The 17,491-nt window shown below is 40.6% G+C and overlaps 2 protein-coding genes across 3 annotated transcripts; both read left to right on the forward strand.

Annotated features, from left to right (window-relative positions):
- Nucleotides 1-386: 386 nt before the first annotated feature.
- On the forward strand, nt 387-4,912 carry LOC113010709 (leucine rich adaptor protein 1-like). Of its 2 annotated transcripts, none has more exons than XM_026149910.1 (5): nt 387-436; nt 2,191-2,244; nt 2,331-2,551; nt 3,024-3,196; nt 3,996-4,912. In XM_026149910.1, exons 2-5 carry the CDS (start codon nt 2,199-2,201, stop codon nt 4,504-4,506), a joined length of 951 nt encoding a protein of 316 aa, XP_026005695.1. In that variant the 5' UTR covers nt 387-436; nt 2,191-2,198; the 3' UTR covers nt 4,507-4,912. The 2 variants fall into 2 exon arrangements, with proteins under 2 accessions (XP_026005695.1, XP_026005694.1); XM_026149909.1 differs by lacking the exon at nt 387-436 and adding an exon at nt 1,901-2,087.
- A 705-nt stretch (nt 4,913-5,617) lies between these two features.
- Nucleotides 5,618-16,839, forward strand: pgap6 (post-glycosylphosphatidylinositol attachment to proteins 6). Its single transcript, XM_026150184.1, has 14 exons — nt 5,618-5,784; nt 6,046-6,249; nt 7,747-7,930; nt 8,026-8,227; nt 8,813-8,940; nt 9,047-9,312; nt 9,652-9,998; nt 10,108-10,204; nt 10,800-10,914; nt 11,138-11,280; nt 13,034-13,212; nt 13,566-13,712; nt 13,821-13,937; nt 14,026-16,839. The coding sequence occupies exons 2-14, from the start codon at nt 6,183-6,185 to the stop codon at nt 14,347-14,349; spliced, it is 2,316 nt and encodes a 771-aa protein (XP_026005969.1). The 5' UTR covers nt 5,618-5,784; nt 6,046-6,182; the 3' UTR covers nt 14,350-16,839.
- The last annotated feature ends 652 nt before the right edge of the window (nt 16,840-17,491 follow it).

Raw genomic sequence — 17,491 nt, forward strand, 5'->3', positions numbered from 1 at the left:
CAACAATTTTAGCAGCTGGCAGATGTCAGCTTCCTCCCTGCTTGTTTGACCCATCTATGAGTCTAAAAAAGTAGGTTGTGATTCCTTCCACTTGGGGCTTTGCAAATCTTGAGCACTTAAAGAGCCCACACAAAGCTTTGGGGTTTTTGTTTTGTTTTTTAATTGCGTGAAATCTATTTGAGCAAAACACTTCAGACAGCAATGATGATAAACGAGAACAACGTCACTCCAACAACACACTCAAAACAAACAAGTTCATACTAGCAGAAACACAACAACATGCTCAGTGGAAAAAAATGGTAAGCAACGCTAAGCTTTGCATTCACTAGCAATCCATTAACAGCCCGATGAAGTACAGCTGTGGGCGATCCGATTTTCAGACTGGATGGTGTTGCCACGAAAACTGAACCACAGTGAAAGAAGAGGCCGGAGGAAGGTCAGTGGGCTGATTAACTAATAGTTTGGTAGGTAAGTCAGAACCTACCTACCAAACTATTGCAAGCTTTACAACAAATGCAAACATTTTGCAGTAATGGGGTTTCCACAAGCTTTGCATTTTGGGAGATCTGTCTCATTCTTCTCAGCAGATCTGCTCAGCCTTTGTTAGTCTGGGTGTCAGTCACCTGTTAACTGTCACCCACAGATGGATCTTAATTTCTTGAAGTCCAGTTCCCCATGCCCCTGCACTCTGAAGTGCTTCTTCTATCTGTATGGTTCGGTTATTCTTTCCTCATGTTCGTTCATGAATACGACAAGGCAGGAGGAAAAGAGCTTAGACGAGGTTGACGTGAAGGAGGACATGCAGAGGGTGTGACAGTGAAGGAAGAAGAAGAAATATTTCCTTAGTTTTTAGAAAAGCATCCTCATGGCATTATACCAGTGCTACGTCTGCCATCCTTCACCATCAAGAGGCCTGCACTTGCCTGTACATTCATTTTCTTCTTATCAGAGCACATTTTTGGCCATGCTCCCATAGATCTTTAAATGCAATTTAGAGAACTATGGGCAGTCTTGTGAGTAAAAGCTGTTACTTAGAATTGTTTCCATCTAGCACTAATCTCGCTTAGCTGCGTGTCTAATAGGGAAGGACAGTTTGGCTGAACAATAACATAAAAAATAATCTGATGATTCCAAAGGTTTATCATCTTATACTTCACTACTTAACCAGCTTTCACTGGTTTCATACCATAATCTAAGCTGGCAAGGTCTTCAGACACTTCCTTTGAGCTCATGAACTGTATGAACTATGTATACTGAGATTAACCAAATGCACCACTGAAAAGTGTATTATCTTACTTTTTTTCATTGATTGTACTTAATTGTATTTTTGTATTTCCTTCATATATATGTACCTGAGCTGAGGTGACGCAAAAATTTCCCCGTTGTGGGATCAATAAAGTCTTATCTTATTTCTATCTTATCTTAAAAACACAGGAAATCATTCCTGCCTGTGGTTATCTTTCTATTTTTAACTTTATATTTTATATTTTGTGTGTAACATATCGGGGATATTTCTATATTAGAGCTATTTTGTAATATATTGTATTATTTAATATGGTACTTACTGTCTTGGAGCACGTGTGACCACATATTTGCTCTGGGATTACTGAAGTATTGTGTCGTTCTGGTGTGCACTGTGTACTGGGAAAACTAGTCTGAATACCTTAAGGCTTAAAAGAAAGCGAAACCAGACTGTTTACGAGTAATCTGGAATAACAGGTAAAATACATTCAACCCATTTAAAACTCAACCTGGAAGTAAGTGTGTGTGTGTGTGTGTGTGTGTGTGTGTGTGTGTGTGTGTGTGTGTGTGTGTGTGTGTGTGTGTGTGTGTGTGTGTGTGTGTGTTTAGATTTTAAAAATGCCAGTAAAGTCAGTCACGTGATCCCATATCTTTACAGGGTATCCGGCACGCTCTGGTCTCCGGCAGCTCGGTGCTCGCAGGTGTTTCTGAAGCTTGTCAGTGTAAAATTCCTGCCATTGTTTGAGGAATGCACAAAGGGCATTTCCACTTTCCGCCGTCATGTTCCGGGCTGCATACCTCTGTAATAGGCTGTGAATGGTGACGGCAGTCAGCTGCCGCACTTGGTTTGTTCGTTCATACTTCCAGCGTTTTCGTAGATTTTTCTGCGCTCCCGTGACAAGTTTTTGTTTGTTTGTTTGTTTGTTTGTTTGTTTGTTTGTTTTCCAGTCGCGATCATGCTGAACTGTGGAGCGTTCAGGAATATAACCCTCGGACTGTGCTGTAAGTCGACAAGTGCGGGCTGGTTTGCGCGTGTGTGAGGTTTAAAGGGAATTTACGCTTAAGTGTTCCTTCCCATCCAAAACCAGCGATCGGGATGGCAGAGGGGTTATTCAGGGATTACTCCCCGGATCTAACAGAGCTGGAAAATAAGATCGGGATGAAGACACCGGAAAGTCTTCTGACCTGGATGAGAGATGCTCCAAATTGTGAAGGTGGCCGGAGGTCTGAAGTGAGCGGCAGGGAAAACCACAGCGCTGATTTCCCCGAGGCTTTATCTGACAAAATTAACAACTTAAAAAAAGAGCTGGTAAACATTTCTGTGCTCACTAATAATTATTTCCTGTGTGTGTGTGTGTGCGTGTGTATTATATGATACAGGTATATTTATAGAAAAGATTCCAAATGGAGTTTCCATCATGCGTTTTAGTGACTCACCATTACCTGTGTATTTTTCCTTACTTGGCCAAAGCTAAGCTACAACCTGTACAACTTGTTTAGCAATCACTGTGACATGTATGAAGTGCCATTCTGAGCCACTTCACAGGCAGCAGTTTATTTCTTATGACAGTCACTCTTACCTGTGTTCTCACCACACCTGTCAGTGCCACATTCTGACAACAGATTCCTATGTTGACTCCCACCACCTTTGTTCCACTCTAATGCAATTAAAATGAGCATGATAGTGGGGTGGAAGGAGTGGAGAAGTTCATAGTACACACACACACACCTGTTTCTTCAGTTACACCTTAACACTCACTAACTCTGTGGCATTTAATCAGAGATGGCTCCGTTCTGCCGATGTAAGGATCCTACGGCAACTGGTGGCTTTGAACGAAGGGATCGAGACCATGCGCTGGCTACTGGAGGATAGGGGCCCTTTAACCAGTCGTGGCAGCAGTTTAACAGGAAGCCTGAGCAGCCTGGAGAATGGGCCTTTGATGTCTCCCTGCAGGTGGGTAACCAGGTGTCCCACTCTCTTGTCTCCATGCCCCACATACTAAGGCAATGTCTCACATTTTAGTGTGCAAAAGAGAACACAGAGACATACAGTGTGATTTTTTTTTTGTAACGTTTTTATTGTGATTGCTGCAAGCATGCAACTTTAACAGCTTTAATGTTTTCAAAAAGACTGTTGGGATCAAGGTGTTAAAAAAAACCCTTCTATTTTTGCTTCCAGGTTATTTGTTTTACCAATGTTTAATCTGCATACCTTTGACATGTTTTATTTTAAAACTATGTGTCAGTGTTACTAATGTGTCCCACACAAACATATTTTTTGCCCCACATTTAATTTATTGTGTTCTGGTCACCCAGCGTGTTACCTATTTAGTCTTTTGTAGATTAAATGACGATGTTAAATATGCGTACAGCTGCTAAGAGGATACACTAGGAGTAAGGTAAAGCTCTTGAACTAGAATTTTCTTGCATCCCTGCAAGTATACACAAGTGGCAGTTTCCTAAATTTAGTAGCCTACAGCATGTTGGCAAAATAATGCAAGATTTTCTAAAAGCGGTTAAAGGGAGAAGTTGTGGATCAAAGGATAGTCAAGGACGTTTGTGGCAAATTAGAAAACTCAACTGGAAAGACATAAATCACAAAATTGGCACATAAAATGCTGGCCATGATTTTCAGGCCCTTGCAGAAGAGGTCAAAAATTATGTGTTGCTGACCCATCAGAATAGACTTTCCTTGAGAGAAATGAACTTAAATCCTGCCTGTGACTGATGCATTTCTGTTTCTTTTCCCACAGAGAAAACCCAGACTACCCTGAGGAACTGACTGAAATAATGGGTGAGAATTCAGAGAATTCAAACCCTAAAAGCTATGCTGACATTCTCAGTTCAGACTCTAGTGAAGGAACATCTCAGAGTCCTTCCGGCTCCGAATTTTTGATCAATCATTCTGCTCCTGGAAGTTTTGGTCAGACATCATTTAGTCCAGCCAGTGGATTGAATGATGAACAACCACAGGACGTTTTTCTAACGTATTTAGCGCCAAAAGTAAAAAATCGTGGCGACACAATCAGAAGAGTTTTGCTTAGATCTTTCAAACCAAGAAAAAGCTTGGACGTGGAGACTTTTGACCCCACTCCACTTCCACGAGAGACACAGACATTACACCAACCTCAGGAGAGTTTCACAGCATCTCACACCAATATTATAGAAAAGGAAGACAGTGAAACCAGTGAGGAGGAAGTTTTTCTAGGCTATGATGCCCGGTGGTCCTGGGTGGAATCAGAAGATGATGTGACATATGTATGACGACCTCTGAACACAACTTTGATTTATGATCTTTGCTTTAAAGCTTTTCAACTAGTGATCTGAGATGTAAAGGCACTTTGGCACATTTTTTAGAATAAGATTAAAGCCACTGACTAATGTGAAGTTTCTCTGTGTGTCACTATATACTCTGTGTGTTTGACTTGATATTTTTAAATCATTTGTTATAAATATTAAATAATTAGAAATGAATGATGTGATGAAGGTTTCAAACACCTGAATGAGATCTGAGCATCAGATTTTGTGTCTTTGTTGTGTAACCATCAGGTCTTATGTTTTGTATTTGTTTAAGTAACTTTGCTTAGCAGTTTTCTTATCTTGAATTTTATGGACACTGTGCTTTCTTTCCTAAATCTCTTGAAGATAGGGGAAAAATAGCAGAAGGTGATTTTTTTTTTTCAATTTAGAGTAAGGCTTTTTGTATTTATGAGCCTAATATATCTTTTTTATATATAATTGCCAAGACAATAAAAGTAATTTATTGGTACTCTTGTTTGTTTCTTAGAAGAAAAGCCTGAATGTTAAATGTCATTATTGGTGAAATAACTGTTGTGTCCTTATATAGTTGGGGAATACATTTTTTTTAAGGTAAAAAGCATCGTCTAACTTGTTAAAAGAACTCCCATAGGTACTGCGGTGAGTTTGGATTTGGTGACTGCTAAAGCTGAGGCCTGTTTGACATCACTTTCAAAGTCACCAAACCATTCAGGGACACATTTTTGTCCAGCAGATGGAGGCATTTTCACTGCCATCAGGACATGTTTCTGCAAAGGTTAAGGGCAGGTGGTCTTTCACAGTGATCTGCAGTGATCCACCCCTATCAACCAATCCAAACTACTCACAAAATGCCATCACAGCATAACAGAGCCGGGACAATCTAGGATCACAGGAATTTTTTGGTCCCGCCTGCACAAATTACACCTGTCCTGAGACTAAATGTAAACTTGGTTGTGGAAAAAGTGGCTACAAAAAGACTAATTTTAATTGCCAAAGGTAACAGTTCATATAGGTTAGAAATCCACTTTTTTATTTTGCTATATCCCTCTTACTATTTTAATCAATTTGTTTAACCTCAGCATATTTTAAAGAACAACAGGAACAGGAAGAAACCAGGCTCGGGAAGAGGTAGCCAGTTGGAGGTTAACGCGAGAAAGATGGGGCAAAAGACATACTGTGGAGCAGAGGCAGGGATTAAGTTTTAAGCCTAAAAACTGAAGGCTCTGCCTTCCATTCTACTTTTGAATATCCTGGGAACCACAAGTAAGTCAGTAGTCTTTTTATTTGTTTTTCTTTAATTTATCGTGATAATCATATGTCCATTGTTAGTGGTGTAATACGTGTTAACGCAAATCCACAATTGATTATTTTGAATTTTTTTTTTTTTTTGCTTTATTAGCAAAAGTCAGATTTTTTCCTTTTTTTATATTTACATATTGTCTCTAAAAACTAATGAAATTGCGAGGGAAATACACAAGCCTTACATAGTATGTGTGTGTGTGTGTGTGTTATTCTTTCCGATAGGACGTAAACGCAACGTGACGTCATGTAGAGAAAACAGGAAGTGTTTCAAAACGTAGGGATGTCTTCTCGGGGAAGGTAAATTTGCAAGTGCAGGTGGATACGGAAGATGTAGCGACTCGGATAGTTGGGAAGGAAACATGAAAGTTTGGTTTCTATGTAGTCTCCTTTTCGTTGCCCTGACGGATTGGACATCAGGAGACGACGGTAAGTGTTTCGGGCAGAGGTCACACACAAAGTCCGACGTATTAGCACTTTTGCTAGCAGTCATGGCTGGCTTGAAGTTAACTCGTGAAAACACATGAGAGACGCACTGAGCTGCCAGCGCTAGTCAGTGAGCTCACAGTATATCTATGCAACGATGCTACTAACTGGTTATTTACCCTGGTCAAAGAAAGCACTTTGTTTCTACTGGTGTATAGACATGTTTAGCCCTCATTGTTTTTGTTTTGTTTTGTTTGTTTGTTTTTAGTCTTATCTTGTCAAGTGTCCTGTATGCATTTCCTTTCTCCCAAGAATGTAAATATGTAAATATTTCTTATTGGAAATGTATAGCTATCTATATAGTGTAATTTATTTTTTATATAAGGTCAACAACGACAACCTACTCCTCACCCCACCCCAAGACATACACACTCTTAATAAACAAAAAAACAAGTAAACACACAAAACCCCTTCCTTATACTGCCTCATATCTTGGTAGTATGAGTAAGAACAGTAGATCATGAGCTCAGAAATGTATGTCTACTTCTCAAGATTAAAAATGTATATTTAAATATATTAATGACAAAAATAACCCAGCTAACTTAAAAGCCTTAAGCAGCGTGTGACACGACTAACTGCCAATGTCTGCAGAGGGGATTAAAAATCCTAATTAAAGATGAAGGCGTTTTGCTGGTTAAACTAATGACATTCAGTCAGTCAGCCAGGTGTTTTATGCTAAAGTGCTGGCGCAACCTGGTTAATTTGCCTGTTTTGTTATACTGGACGTGGTCAGAACTGCCATCAGTGCTCTATTATGAAAGCTTTCCTTGCCACTGTGCTATAGGAGTTATTAATAAGGAGTTATTAATGAGTAACACTCCATTTTCTCTACATCCCACATGTTGGCCAAGGTTCCTAAGAGAACAAAACTTATCTGTTATGATGCTACATCACTGAAGCCTGTTTACTTGCCCGTGCCAGCTGTGTTGCCACACAAAAAGCATATCGTAACTGGTCTCAGAGCAGTGAAAGCTGGGCCAGTAGCAGTTAGATGCTGGTCTCCCTTAAGTTTAGAGTCAAAGACCAGAGATCCAGAATGTGTTATGTGCAAATGACTATAAAAAAGGCTGCTGGCCTCTCAGCTTGTCCAGCTCCAGTCACTGTTAGTGGGGAACAGGGACTCGCATAAAATGGAGACAGCTACAGTTTCCTAAGAACACAAAACAAGCGCACCTGTAATAGTTAAGTGCAGCCACAAGATGTAATGTAAAGGATGAATGCACACACGTGAAGAGCTTTTTGACAGCACTGTTTGAGATGAAAGGGGAGAGATAATTGTCATTGGTAGGTTTTAAATATGCCTATTCTTGATTGGACAAGGGGAGCACTGCTTGCCTTGCTTGTCCTGACGGAATGCCACCGCTTTAGTGTGCGTCTCCATGTTTTGAGAGAAACTCCAAGATGATAAGGTGAAAGACTGTCTTACTATTTTTCCTGCAGATGGGCAGGTGACATTTGTGTCAGAGCTGTCATCCAAACCTGCCCAGAAATTATCAAAGTATGGCTGGTACGGGAATGCGAGGCTGCAGAGGTTTCACATACCGGAGGAAACCGCCATCGCTCGCTGGCTCTTTTCTGTGACAAAGGGCCACAGTTTCCACTGCGGGAGGCATAATGTCACTATGTAAGCTATGAAGTTTATTAATAATGACCTTTTGAGACTCCTTATAATGTATTTTATCCCCCCTAACCTAACCTTATGTTATAACCATTTTGCAGCTATATTCGATGGGGTGCCCCTCCTGTTATAAACCCCACAGGGCAGGAGTTTCCCAATACGACACTGTGGACCCCCTGTTTGTCTCTGACTTTACCTGTAATCTCAGAGAACTCCACAACTTTTAACCTCTCTGACCCAACCCCAGGTGATTGGTACGTTGCTGCTCACTTGCCTGAAGATGATGGCCGCATTGAACAGAAGGTTGGTATAGAGCAGCATATGGTGCATGTTGCTGCTGCTGATGCCACAGTTAGGTTAGCCACAATTTTTCTTCCCTGATCCAGTGCATTAAAATTTCTGTGACGTTACCAGGAGTATATGGAAGAAAGAACTGGTTTAAATTTTCTTGGCTGTTTCAAATTGTCATCTAATTTTAACAATTATGTAACCTTTGTACTTGCATGAGGGTGAGGGGGGGCAGGCAATGTACATTGTTAGTATTCTGGTCATGTTACACTAGTACTCACAATTTCCTTTATCACTCTAACTTGATATATGGGAGCAGTTGTTTTTTTTTTGTTTGTTTTTTCATGCTAAACCGGCTGAACCACGTTCTTTGGCTCTGTTCCTCCTGCAAAAGAGTTTTCTTACTTATCATTTGATCTGTTTACATTTTATCTTAAATCTCTGCATTGTGTTGGTGTGCATTAGTTTCCTATTGTTCTCCTGTAATCACCTCCTCTTATTCACTTATTCAGACTCTGAATGGCGCCCATCTGTGTAAGAAGAAGTGTGCAACACAATGTCTTTATTTATAGACCTTTGTTGTCTGTCCTTATCTGTTAGGGTTTTCCTTCCTGCTCCTATTTCTTCCAGCCTCAATTGTCAGTTAGGAGAGCAGTGGACACACCTGTTTTGCAGAACGGCATATTCCTGACACAAACTGCAGCCCCTGACAGACCTACACGCCTTAAGTAAGAAGTGCATGTTTTATTTCCTGTATTTCCAGTCTTTGCACATTTTTTTTCATGCATCAGTCAGAAGACCGTAAGTGAGTGTATTTTGTTCTCTTGCTCTTAGATTGTATGTTCCTGAGTTTGCCTCTTCCCTTTCGGTTTCTGTGGCTGGCTGTTCATCAGAGGAGGGAACGGAGATGGGAAACTGTTTCCTGGTCCTCAGGCTTGGCTCAGCTTCTCTGCAGCAGGGCCCAATAACAATGAACTGCTCAGGGTTTAGCTGCTCTGCAGCTCTCTCTAATCCACCTTGGAACACCTGGATACGAGTTGTTATTGAGAGCACCCGAGCCAACCGTACTGTTACCTTCAGCGTTGTCTCAAACTACACAGGTGAATTCAGAAATATGTACACTGAAGTATGTACACACATTACACCTGTGTTTGAAATCACTCTTTACTCACTACAATATATAAACTACGCTGTGGGCCCAAAACATCCACCAGTACCTTAAGAAAAATAGTCTAAAATATGGTCACTCTCTCATTGCATCATCATGAATGAAAAGAAAAAAAGAAGCCTGTCAAAAAATAAACCCACATTTCTTTTCTCTTCCACTTTGACAGTGAGCTCCAAATGTTTAAATAAGAAGTGCTGAATGAGTGCATGATTCCAGACACAACCTGTATTTCTGTTCTAACACATTTTCTTGTGTATCCATTTTGCTTCAGTGGGATGTAAGCCAAAAAGTCTTGGCCTCAAAGCAGATGATGAGATCTTTAAGCTCCATGGCAACAGCAGTTATAGCAACTCCTCATCATCAAGCAACAGTTCGGTGCTTGCAGACACAGGTGTCTCCAGCAATAAATCGTTTTCATGGATGTCACAGTTGCTGGGGTCAGCGTGTGTGTGGAGCATCCCTGTGCTGTATGAGGAGGTGGATGTCCTGTCACTGCGATTCACCCCCGTTGGTGGAGCCAATGTTAGCGTTACAAATACACACCCCACGCTGCTCACATACCCCCTGCACGCGCACGCCAGTGGTGGCACACTCAACCTGCAGCTCACACTCAACTCTGTGAGTAACATTGAATCGCTGTACTTGCATAGACAGATTGGAAAGTCACAGAGTTGAGCTTCTGTGGAGATTTGCGTTGATACATGCGTCTGTGTTGTGTTTTTTGTAGACTAACATGACATTGGGGAACAGCAGCAGTGTGGTTGCATGTCTCTCTCCCTGGACTCCAGTCCTTGAACTGAACCACTCTCAGTCGTGTCGCACAGGTACAGTAGCACTGATTCAAATTCACACACATCAAACACCAGAAAACATTGCTTATGCCTAATTGATCAGAACGCTTTGATGAAGAATTGCATACAAATGTCTTAATTTTTGTAGATAGATTATAAATCAGCTGAAAATTTTTCTGTTTAAATTGTTTTTACATAAAGTTCAAGTGGTTTTCTATTACAATTCACTTTGTTATCATGGCTTATTTAGTGTAGCTTTATGGGATCTCTTAAAAGTGTTTCATCCATTTGTCATAGCTGTGGCTCAGGAGGTAGAATAGGTCATCTTCCGATCAGAAGTTTGGTGGTTTGATTACATGGTGCATGTCAAGGTGCCTTTGTGCAAGGTACTGAATCCTGAGCTGCCTAAGATTCTTAGGTATAGAGAAAAAAAGCAGTTTTGTTATTGGGTGAATGACTAGGAAGTAATTTGAGTACTGTTGAAAAGTTCTATGCAATACCAGTTCTTTTATCATTTCAAACAAAATCTAACACAAAAAGGTATAAATTTCAGAATTCACAGTGGGTCTGATTTTTAGATGACAATGTGTCCTGTAGACAAAACAGTATGTTGTTGATTTGATGACAGATTTATTTGGAGGTTATGGTGTTGCTGTGAATGCCAGCGTTCCTAAAGCTGTGGTCAGGCTGCCTTTTCCTCAGTCAGCAACGTGGTACCTCACCCTGCAGCTTATATGCAACAGGTAAGTACACACACACACACACACAGCAGTAGCAGACTGTGTTCAGTTATTCAACTTTTCTTGCTTCAGATATTTTTGAAATGTACACTAAATATGTACCAAATCTTACATTTTAGAAGTTTGAAATTTGATGAAATGAGGTGTCATTCATTTATTCATACTTTGTGTGTGTGTGTAATGTATGTATAATATTACATGCATGTGTTTGTGCTTTTTCTTGCAGCAGTAACTGTGGTAACGCATCAGTGGTGTCTGTGACCCCAGAGGTGTTCCTCAGTGCCTGTGTAGAGGACTGTGGGTTATACGGTGAATGTAGACTTCTGAGATCTTACAGCTACCTGTACGCTGGATGTGTATGCAAGGCTGGTACGCCCACACACACACAGGCACACACAGTCCGTCTCCCCTAAGAAAAGGCCTTGTTAAAGTTGTAGTAGAAGCACTAAAAATATTAACCTATGTCTTGATGCATGTTCAGTCATCCAGGTAAGGAAATCCCAAAAAGTCGATTCTGTTCATCTGGACGTTTTCAGTTTCGTCACTCATCCAAGTGACTTCTTCAGTCTCAGCTGACTACAGGTTTCCCCAATCTTATAAACAGTAAATTTCTTAAGGTACTGTTTTTCAGCAATTCAGTTCTGAGCAATTTGACTGAAAATCCTCCAAAAAGCACAGAGTCAGCTGCTCAATGAATGGGTGAGACAAACAAATTTTTACCGTTGATGTGCTAAAATCAACAGAAGAGCAGATCCGATAGAGATTTGCAATGCTTCTAGATAAGAAAATTCTTCAAAAGGTGTTTGAATTCACTGACAGCATGAAAAGTCTGAGACCAGGCAACAAAGGACGTTTGACCTTTTTGTTGTGTGTCGGAAACCAGAGCAAAATACGGAGAGTGTCCTCAGTGGCCAGAGGAGAGGAGGACGCCACACTGAGGATGTGGACAAGTGGGTGAACAAATTTGTCTGACAGACAACTCATTCAAGCAGACATCCTTCCAAAAGGGTTGAACTTTTGCTGTGACGCATTGAGAAATCCCACTAGTGGACTGATCACAGCCATTCTAAACAACAACATTGCAGACATGGAAGAAGAGCAGCTATGGACTAAAGTTTTGGCTGGTCTCAGCAACGCAAATCCCCCACCATCCAAAATCAGCACAGAGGAGAAGAAGGCACTCATATCGCTTAGTAATGACATCAACAACATCATCGTCTCAAGGGTAGGTGGACAGTTTTGCTAAAGCAGAAAGACTATCGTGAGAAAATCACTGAAGAAGTGGAGGTAATTCATAAGTGATTACAGGATGACACCAACCTCAGCAACAGGACCACTCTCAGCACCGACCACGTGTGTTTGCTTTTGGAACTGTGTTTTAATTCCACCTATTTCACATATAAGAGTCAGTACTACAGGTAGAAACATGGGTGTGCCATGGTGTCCAGTTTCACCCATTGTGGCCAACTTTTACATGGAAGAAGTGGAAAAGAGGGCTTTGTTATCCTACCCTGGAACACCACCAAGTCATTGGTTCAGGTATGTGGATGACACCTTAAGATGCGCCACAATTCAATGATCACATTAACTCGGTGGACCAACACATCAAGTTCGCCAGGGAGGATATGAAAGTGGCAGGGTAGCCTTCTTAGGCTGTGAGATTTCATTGGGGACATTTAAAAGTTGATGTAAACCTACACATATGGATCAGCATTTAATGTTTGACTCTCATCATCCACTGGAGCATAAACTGGCTGTCATTAGGATGCAACAACACAGACCCAACACCATCCCCACAGATACAGCAGCCTGGGAAGCAGAAGAACATTGTCACTGATTAGTGGTTGTTGATCTATGGTCGTGATAATTTGTATATAAGTGATCCAGAAACTGACCTCACAGCCTGTTGTTCATCGGTGGTGTTAGTCTCAGTCATTGTGCAAATGTAGTGTGTATAAGGGTGTGGAAACCTGCAGTCAGCTCAGACTGAAGAAGTCACTTGGATGAGTGAACAGAATCAACTTGTGTCACTGCAGCTTATATTTCACTAATATTAAAATATTTCGAGATCTCCTCCTTAAAAAATTACAGTCATGCATTTATTTATTTTCACTGTGTGCAGGTTGGAGTGGTTGGGGCTGCACAGATGATTCAACAGCTCAGTCGTATAGTCACCAGCTGTTAGCAACTCTGTTGCTCACGCTCAGCAACTTGGCTTTCCTGCCTGCCATCGTGGTTGCAGTCAAACACGGTTACATCACCGAGGCCTCTGTCTACCTCTTCAGCATGTTTTTCTCCACGGTAAAACATTCAGGAACATGCATGTACCTTTTTATACATGTAGACATACTTACGAGTGTGTTTCTGATACATAAATAGGTTTAAGAGTCGATTGTTATTGTGTGGGTTTGTGTAAGAGAGGAGACGGTGAGCTTTCCTGTTTCTGCTCTATTACACATTGAACTTTTAATAGCTTTAATATCATTTTGGCATAGTTTGTAGGTGGTACTGAGATATTCAGTAAACTTGTCACCAATAAAGATGATACAAAAATAGTAATAAAAAAAACCAAGATGAGCATCAGCAAATAATACTAATCTTAGTTTAAACGTTGATATCTGCCCTTACTGTCATTGTTTCCCTCTTGTTTGTAGTTCTACCATGCTTGTGACCAGCCGGGCATTGCAGTAATGTGTATAATGGAGTATAATACTCTGCAGTACTGTGACTTCCTAGGATCCATCTGCTCCTTCTGGGTCACCATCCTGTGCATGGCTCGCATCAGAAACGCATTCAAATATGTAAGATGCTGATTCCTGCCTCTTCTTTCATACTGTTGACACACTCTGCTAAGGATTGGTATGTTTTAAAAGGCTGTGTGGGTTTTACTCGCCCCTTTGTGTGTGTAGACTCTGTTCATGCTCGGGACTCTGCTGATAGCCATGTCAATGCAACTGGACCGCACGGGCCTGTGGAACCTGCTGGGCCCCATCCTCTGTGCCATACTGATCATGGTCATTGCCTGGGTAAGAGACGCATTTTCCATCTGTTGCAGATGTTGATTATATTTTGGACTGTAATAAAACTGTTTTTCCTCTTCTTTTCTGTTTACAGGTGCGCAAAGGGGTCCATCGACGACATTGTTACCCGCCCTCTTGGAGGCGTTGGGTCTTCTACCTGATCCCGGGGGTGTTGTGCGCCTTAATCGGCCTGTGTTTGTACACTTTTGCTGAGACAGAGGACAACTACTATTACACACACTCGCTGTGGCACATCCTGGTGGCGAGCTGCGTTGTGTTACTGCTGCCACCAAAGAAGAAAAACAGGGAGAAGTTTGGCTGGAGCAGTGGCTGGACCCTGAACTGGAGCTGGAGACCCCGGGTTTGTGGATACACTCTCTGTGAAGGCAGCAAAGATGAACTCTACACTGTCACATAGTAGGTCAGGAGATGCTATGTCTAGGTAGTGGCTGTTTGACACCCTTAGACTTACACGAGCATCTGATCCCTGCTGGTGTTGACATTTTACAAAAAAGTTTCCAAGCAATGTATTTTAAAAATCAAAGTGGACCTATATTCTCTTGGGTCCGCAGGTTTCTTATTCATAATTGCATTAAATTAAGTCTTAAACAAAACATGCACAAACACATTTGAAACCTCCACAGTGGACTATTTGATCAGCGGTTCATTGCACCAGCTTAATGTAGGGTTGAGCAACAAAACCTTAGACTTTATGCCCAGGCGTTTATGTGCTTTGCGTATGTTTCACTAGTGTAGGACATTAATGTTTGAAATATTTATAAAGAACTCTTTTAAGTCTTTATATTTAGTCTATTGACACGACTATGTTTAGATCCATTCGACACATGCTTGATCTTTAACTAACAGGTAGTTTTAATGCTAGCTTTTTTTCACGGCTGCTACGCTCTATTGTGCAGTTGTCCAAGTGCAATTCGCAAGAAGACAAATTTATTAGACCATTTAAAACAAAACAACACCTTTGCCAAAGTCTGCTTATTGCATTTTTCATGCCTTAATGTTCAATTCAGTCTCCTAAAGGGCGTTGGACTCACAATTGACAGTTTTATAGTATCAAAATGACCACAGCTAAAACCACAGGTAACAGCATCTTTTCATTTGCCCGTTCTTCTTTCTAGCACCTACACTACCCACAATGCAATGCAACACTTGCACAGTCAGTTGTCCCAGTAAAGAGATTATCTTTGACTCCATACACAAATATATAATATGGTACTGTAAACAAATTTTAATGTATAAAGTCAGTGTGATTCCTTTTTAACTTGCGCTTAAGTTTTTGTCCAAATAAAAACTGTCTTGACCCTTATCGGCTTTGCCGTCACCCCAACAGACTTTGAGTTAGATGATATAAACAGGTGGGGAAATGTAAGTGTAAAGCAGTGTAGTAAATGTTAGCATTGTAGCTTTACATCACTATATCTGAATGTTCAAATGTGTAACGTGTATCTGAACATTTTCTACCCTTAAGGATGTTTATAGCCGAGTGTGTTATTTTTGTGAGCTAATGAAAAAGACTTGCGCACAACTTTGTAGTTGCACACATGTTTGAGTTTACACAGAACTCCTCTCCTAATGAATCTACCAGTTTAACTTAGATTATAAAGTGATATAAACGGAGAGCAGACCACACTGTCATTTTTAGTGCTTGCTGTAACCACGGTAACAGCACAGAAGACTCCCCTTTTTATTCTTTTATCGTTGCTCGCATATTTTTCTGACAGGTGCACATTGCAAAACAATGATGTCAGACTTTTGGCAGTGGAACTTTTCCACACCAGTCACATGGCTGGCTCTGTTTGCTATTCTGTTTCTAAAAACTATTCACAGTGATAATAAAACGGCTTTACTGATGCTAAATCCTGTGTAGGTCTACATTGTTCCCCTCAGACGATATGTCAAATTCAGTAAGAAAATTGGTAAAGGATGTCGCCTACAAGCAGACCTGGCAATGGGATTGGTGTCATTAAAATCATAACCAAAGTCGTCCCTAGTTATGGGCTACATAACTAGGGATACAGCTCATAACTATAAATGTGAGTTTCACAGATAAAACTGAGTTCACTAACAAATGCATCTTTTACTGGAAGTTATCCATGCAAGTCTCTTTCTTTGTTTACAGATCTGCTTGCTGATACAAAAAAGGTCTCACATGTAAATGTTTTACACATTCAGATACGGTAATACACAGCCAGCGTACTTAGGGCCCCGTTTTGTTTCCATATTCCGTTTGATTTTCATAATCATTGGTGAACTAATTAACGCCGTGTCCTTCTTTTAAGCTCTAATTCCGTTAAATTCTACTCCAAAACCACTTCCTGTATTCACCTGACGCACCTTATGATTAGATGCAATGTATATAGCTACTGATATTACATAGCAGAGCAATCCAGTGTTCATAGTGTGCAAAGTGGAACTCATTGAATGTATATTCAGAATTTAGTCTTGTGCCTCTTTGTGTACTTTGTATGCCTGAATGTGTGTTTTGTCTCTTCTACCAATAAGGCTGCTGAATACTTTCCATACTGTTTTATGTAAGATGTACACACTACTTTACACTTTGTCTAGTGTGTTGCATACTGTAAGGGTTTTGCACTTGGTTTAAATTGAATGTTTCCTACTAACACTCTTGCATTCCCTTACTTTTATTGTTGTAATGCTCTTTTTCTCTCATGTATTAGCGCGAATCACATTGTTGAATAAGTAGGAGGATGAATAGGATTTCTTCAATCGCAACACACTGTTGCTCTCTTAATGTGTAAACATGGAAAAAATGTAATGTTCGGCATCAGAAATGATTTTATTTCCCTGTACTGTTAGTCTGTCAAAAACCCAAACAATATTTTAACCTACCAAAAATAAATCCATGTGTAAAGAACATAATTTCATTTGTTGTCAATGCTTTTTATGTGGCTGCTCTTTTCTGTTCCTAAGGCGAAGACACTCCATCGCCAGCACTTATACTTGGATAGCAGAGAAGGGATGGGGAACAGAGGGAAGCAGATTATCCTAATCCTCAAAAATGCTGAAAGTGTGTGTGTGTGTGTGTGTGTGTGTGTGTGTGTGTGTGTGTGTGTGTGTGTGTGTGTGTGTGTGTGTGTGTGTGTGTGTGTGTGTGTGAGTGAGAGAGAGAGAGAAAAAGTATTTCCCCCTTCCCATAAATAGCTTCCCTCCATTAGTAAAATTGATGGTCCTGCAAAGCTTAGAGATCAAAACATTAAGCTGAACTGCTTTGGTGTGGTTAGCGTGTAGACCTACCTCCGAAAAAATGTGAAGAATTTAAAAGCCTGTTTTTGCTTGGGGTTTTTTTGTTGTTGTTTTTTTTTGTTAACACGTTGTTGCTGTTGAGTTGCACTTCAAAAACTGTGGAATCTACACTTTGTGTAATATATAAACTTTTTTCTCTGTAATCCTGTAAACTTTGGAGGCTTGGTTCAGATCTATAGAGCTGAATGAAGCTTTCACAGGCTGAAAGAAACACTACAGTCACACTACGGATAACCTTTGTTATGCACAACAGAAAATTATTGCAACTGTGTGTTTGT

The sequence above is a fragment of the Astatotilapia calliptera genome, chromosome 18 (genome assembly GCF_900246225.1).
Source record: "Astatotilapia calliptera chromosome 18, fAstCal1.2, whole genome shotgun sequence".
NCBI lineage: Eukaryota > Metazoa > Chordata > Actinopteri > Cichliformes > Cichlidae > Astatotilapia > Astatotilapia calliptera.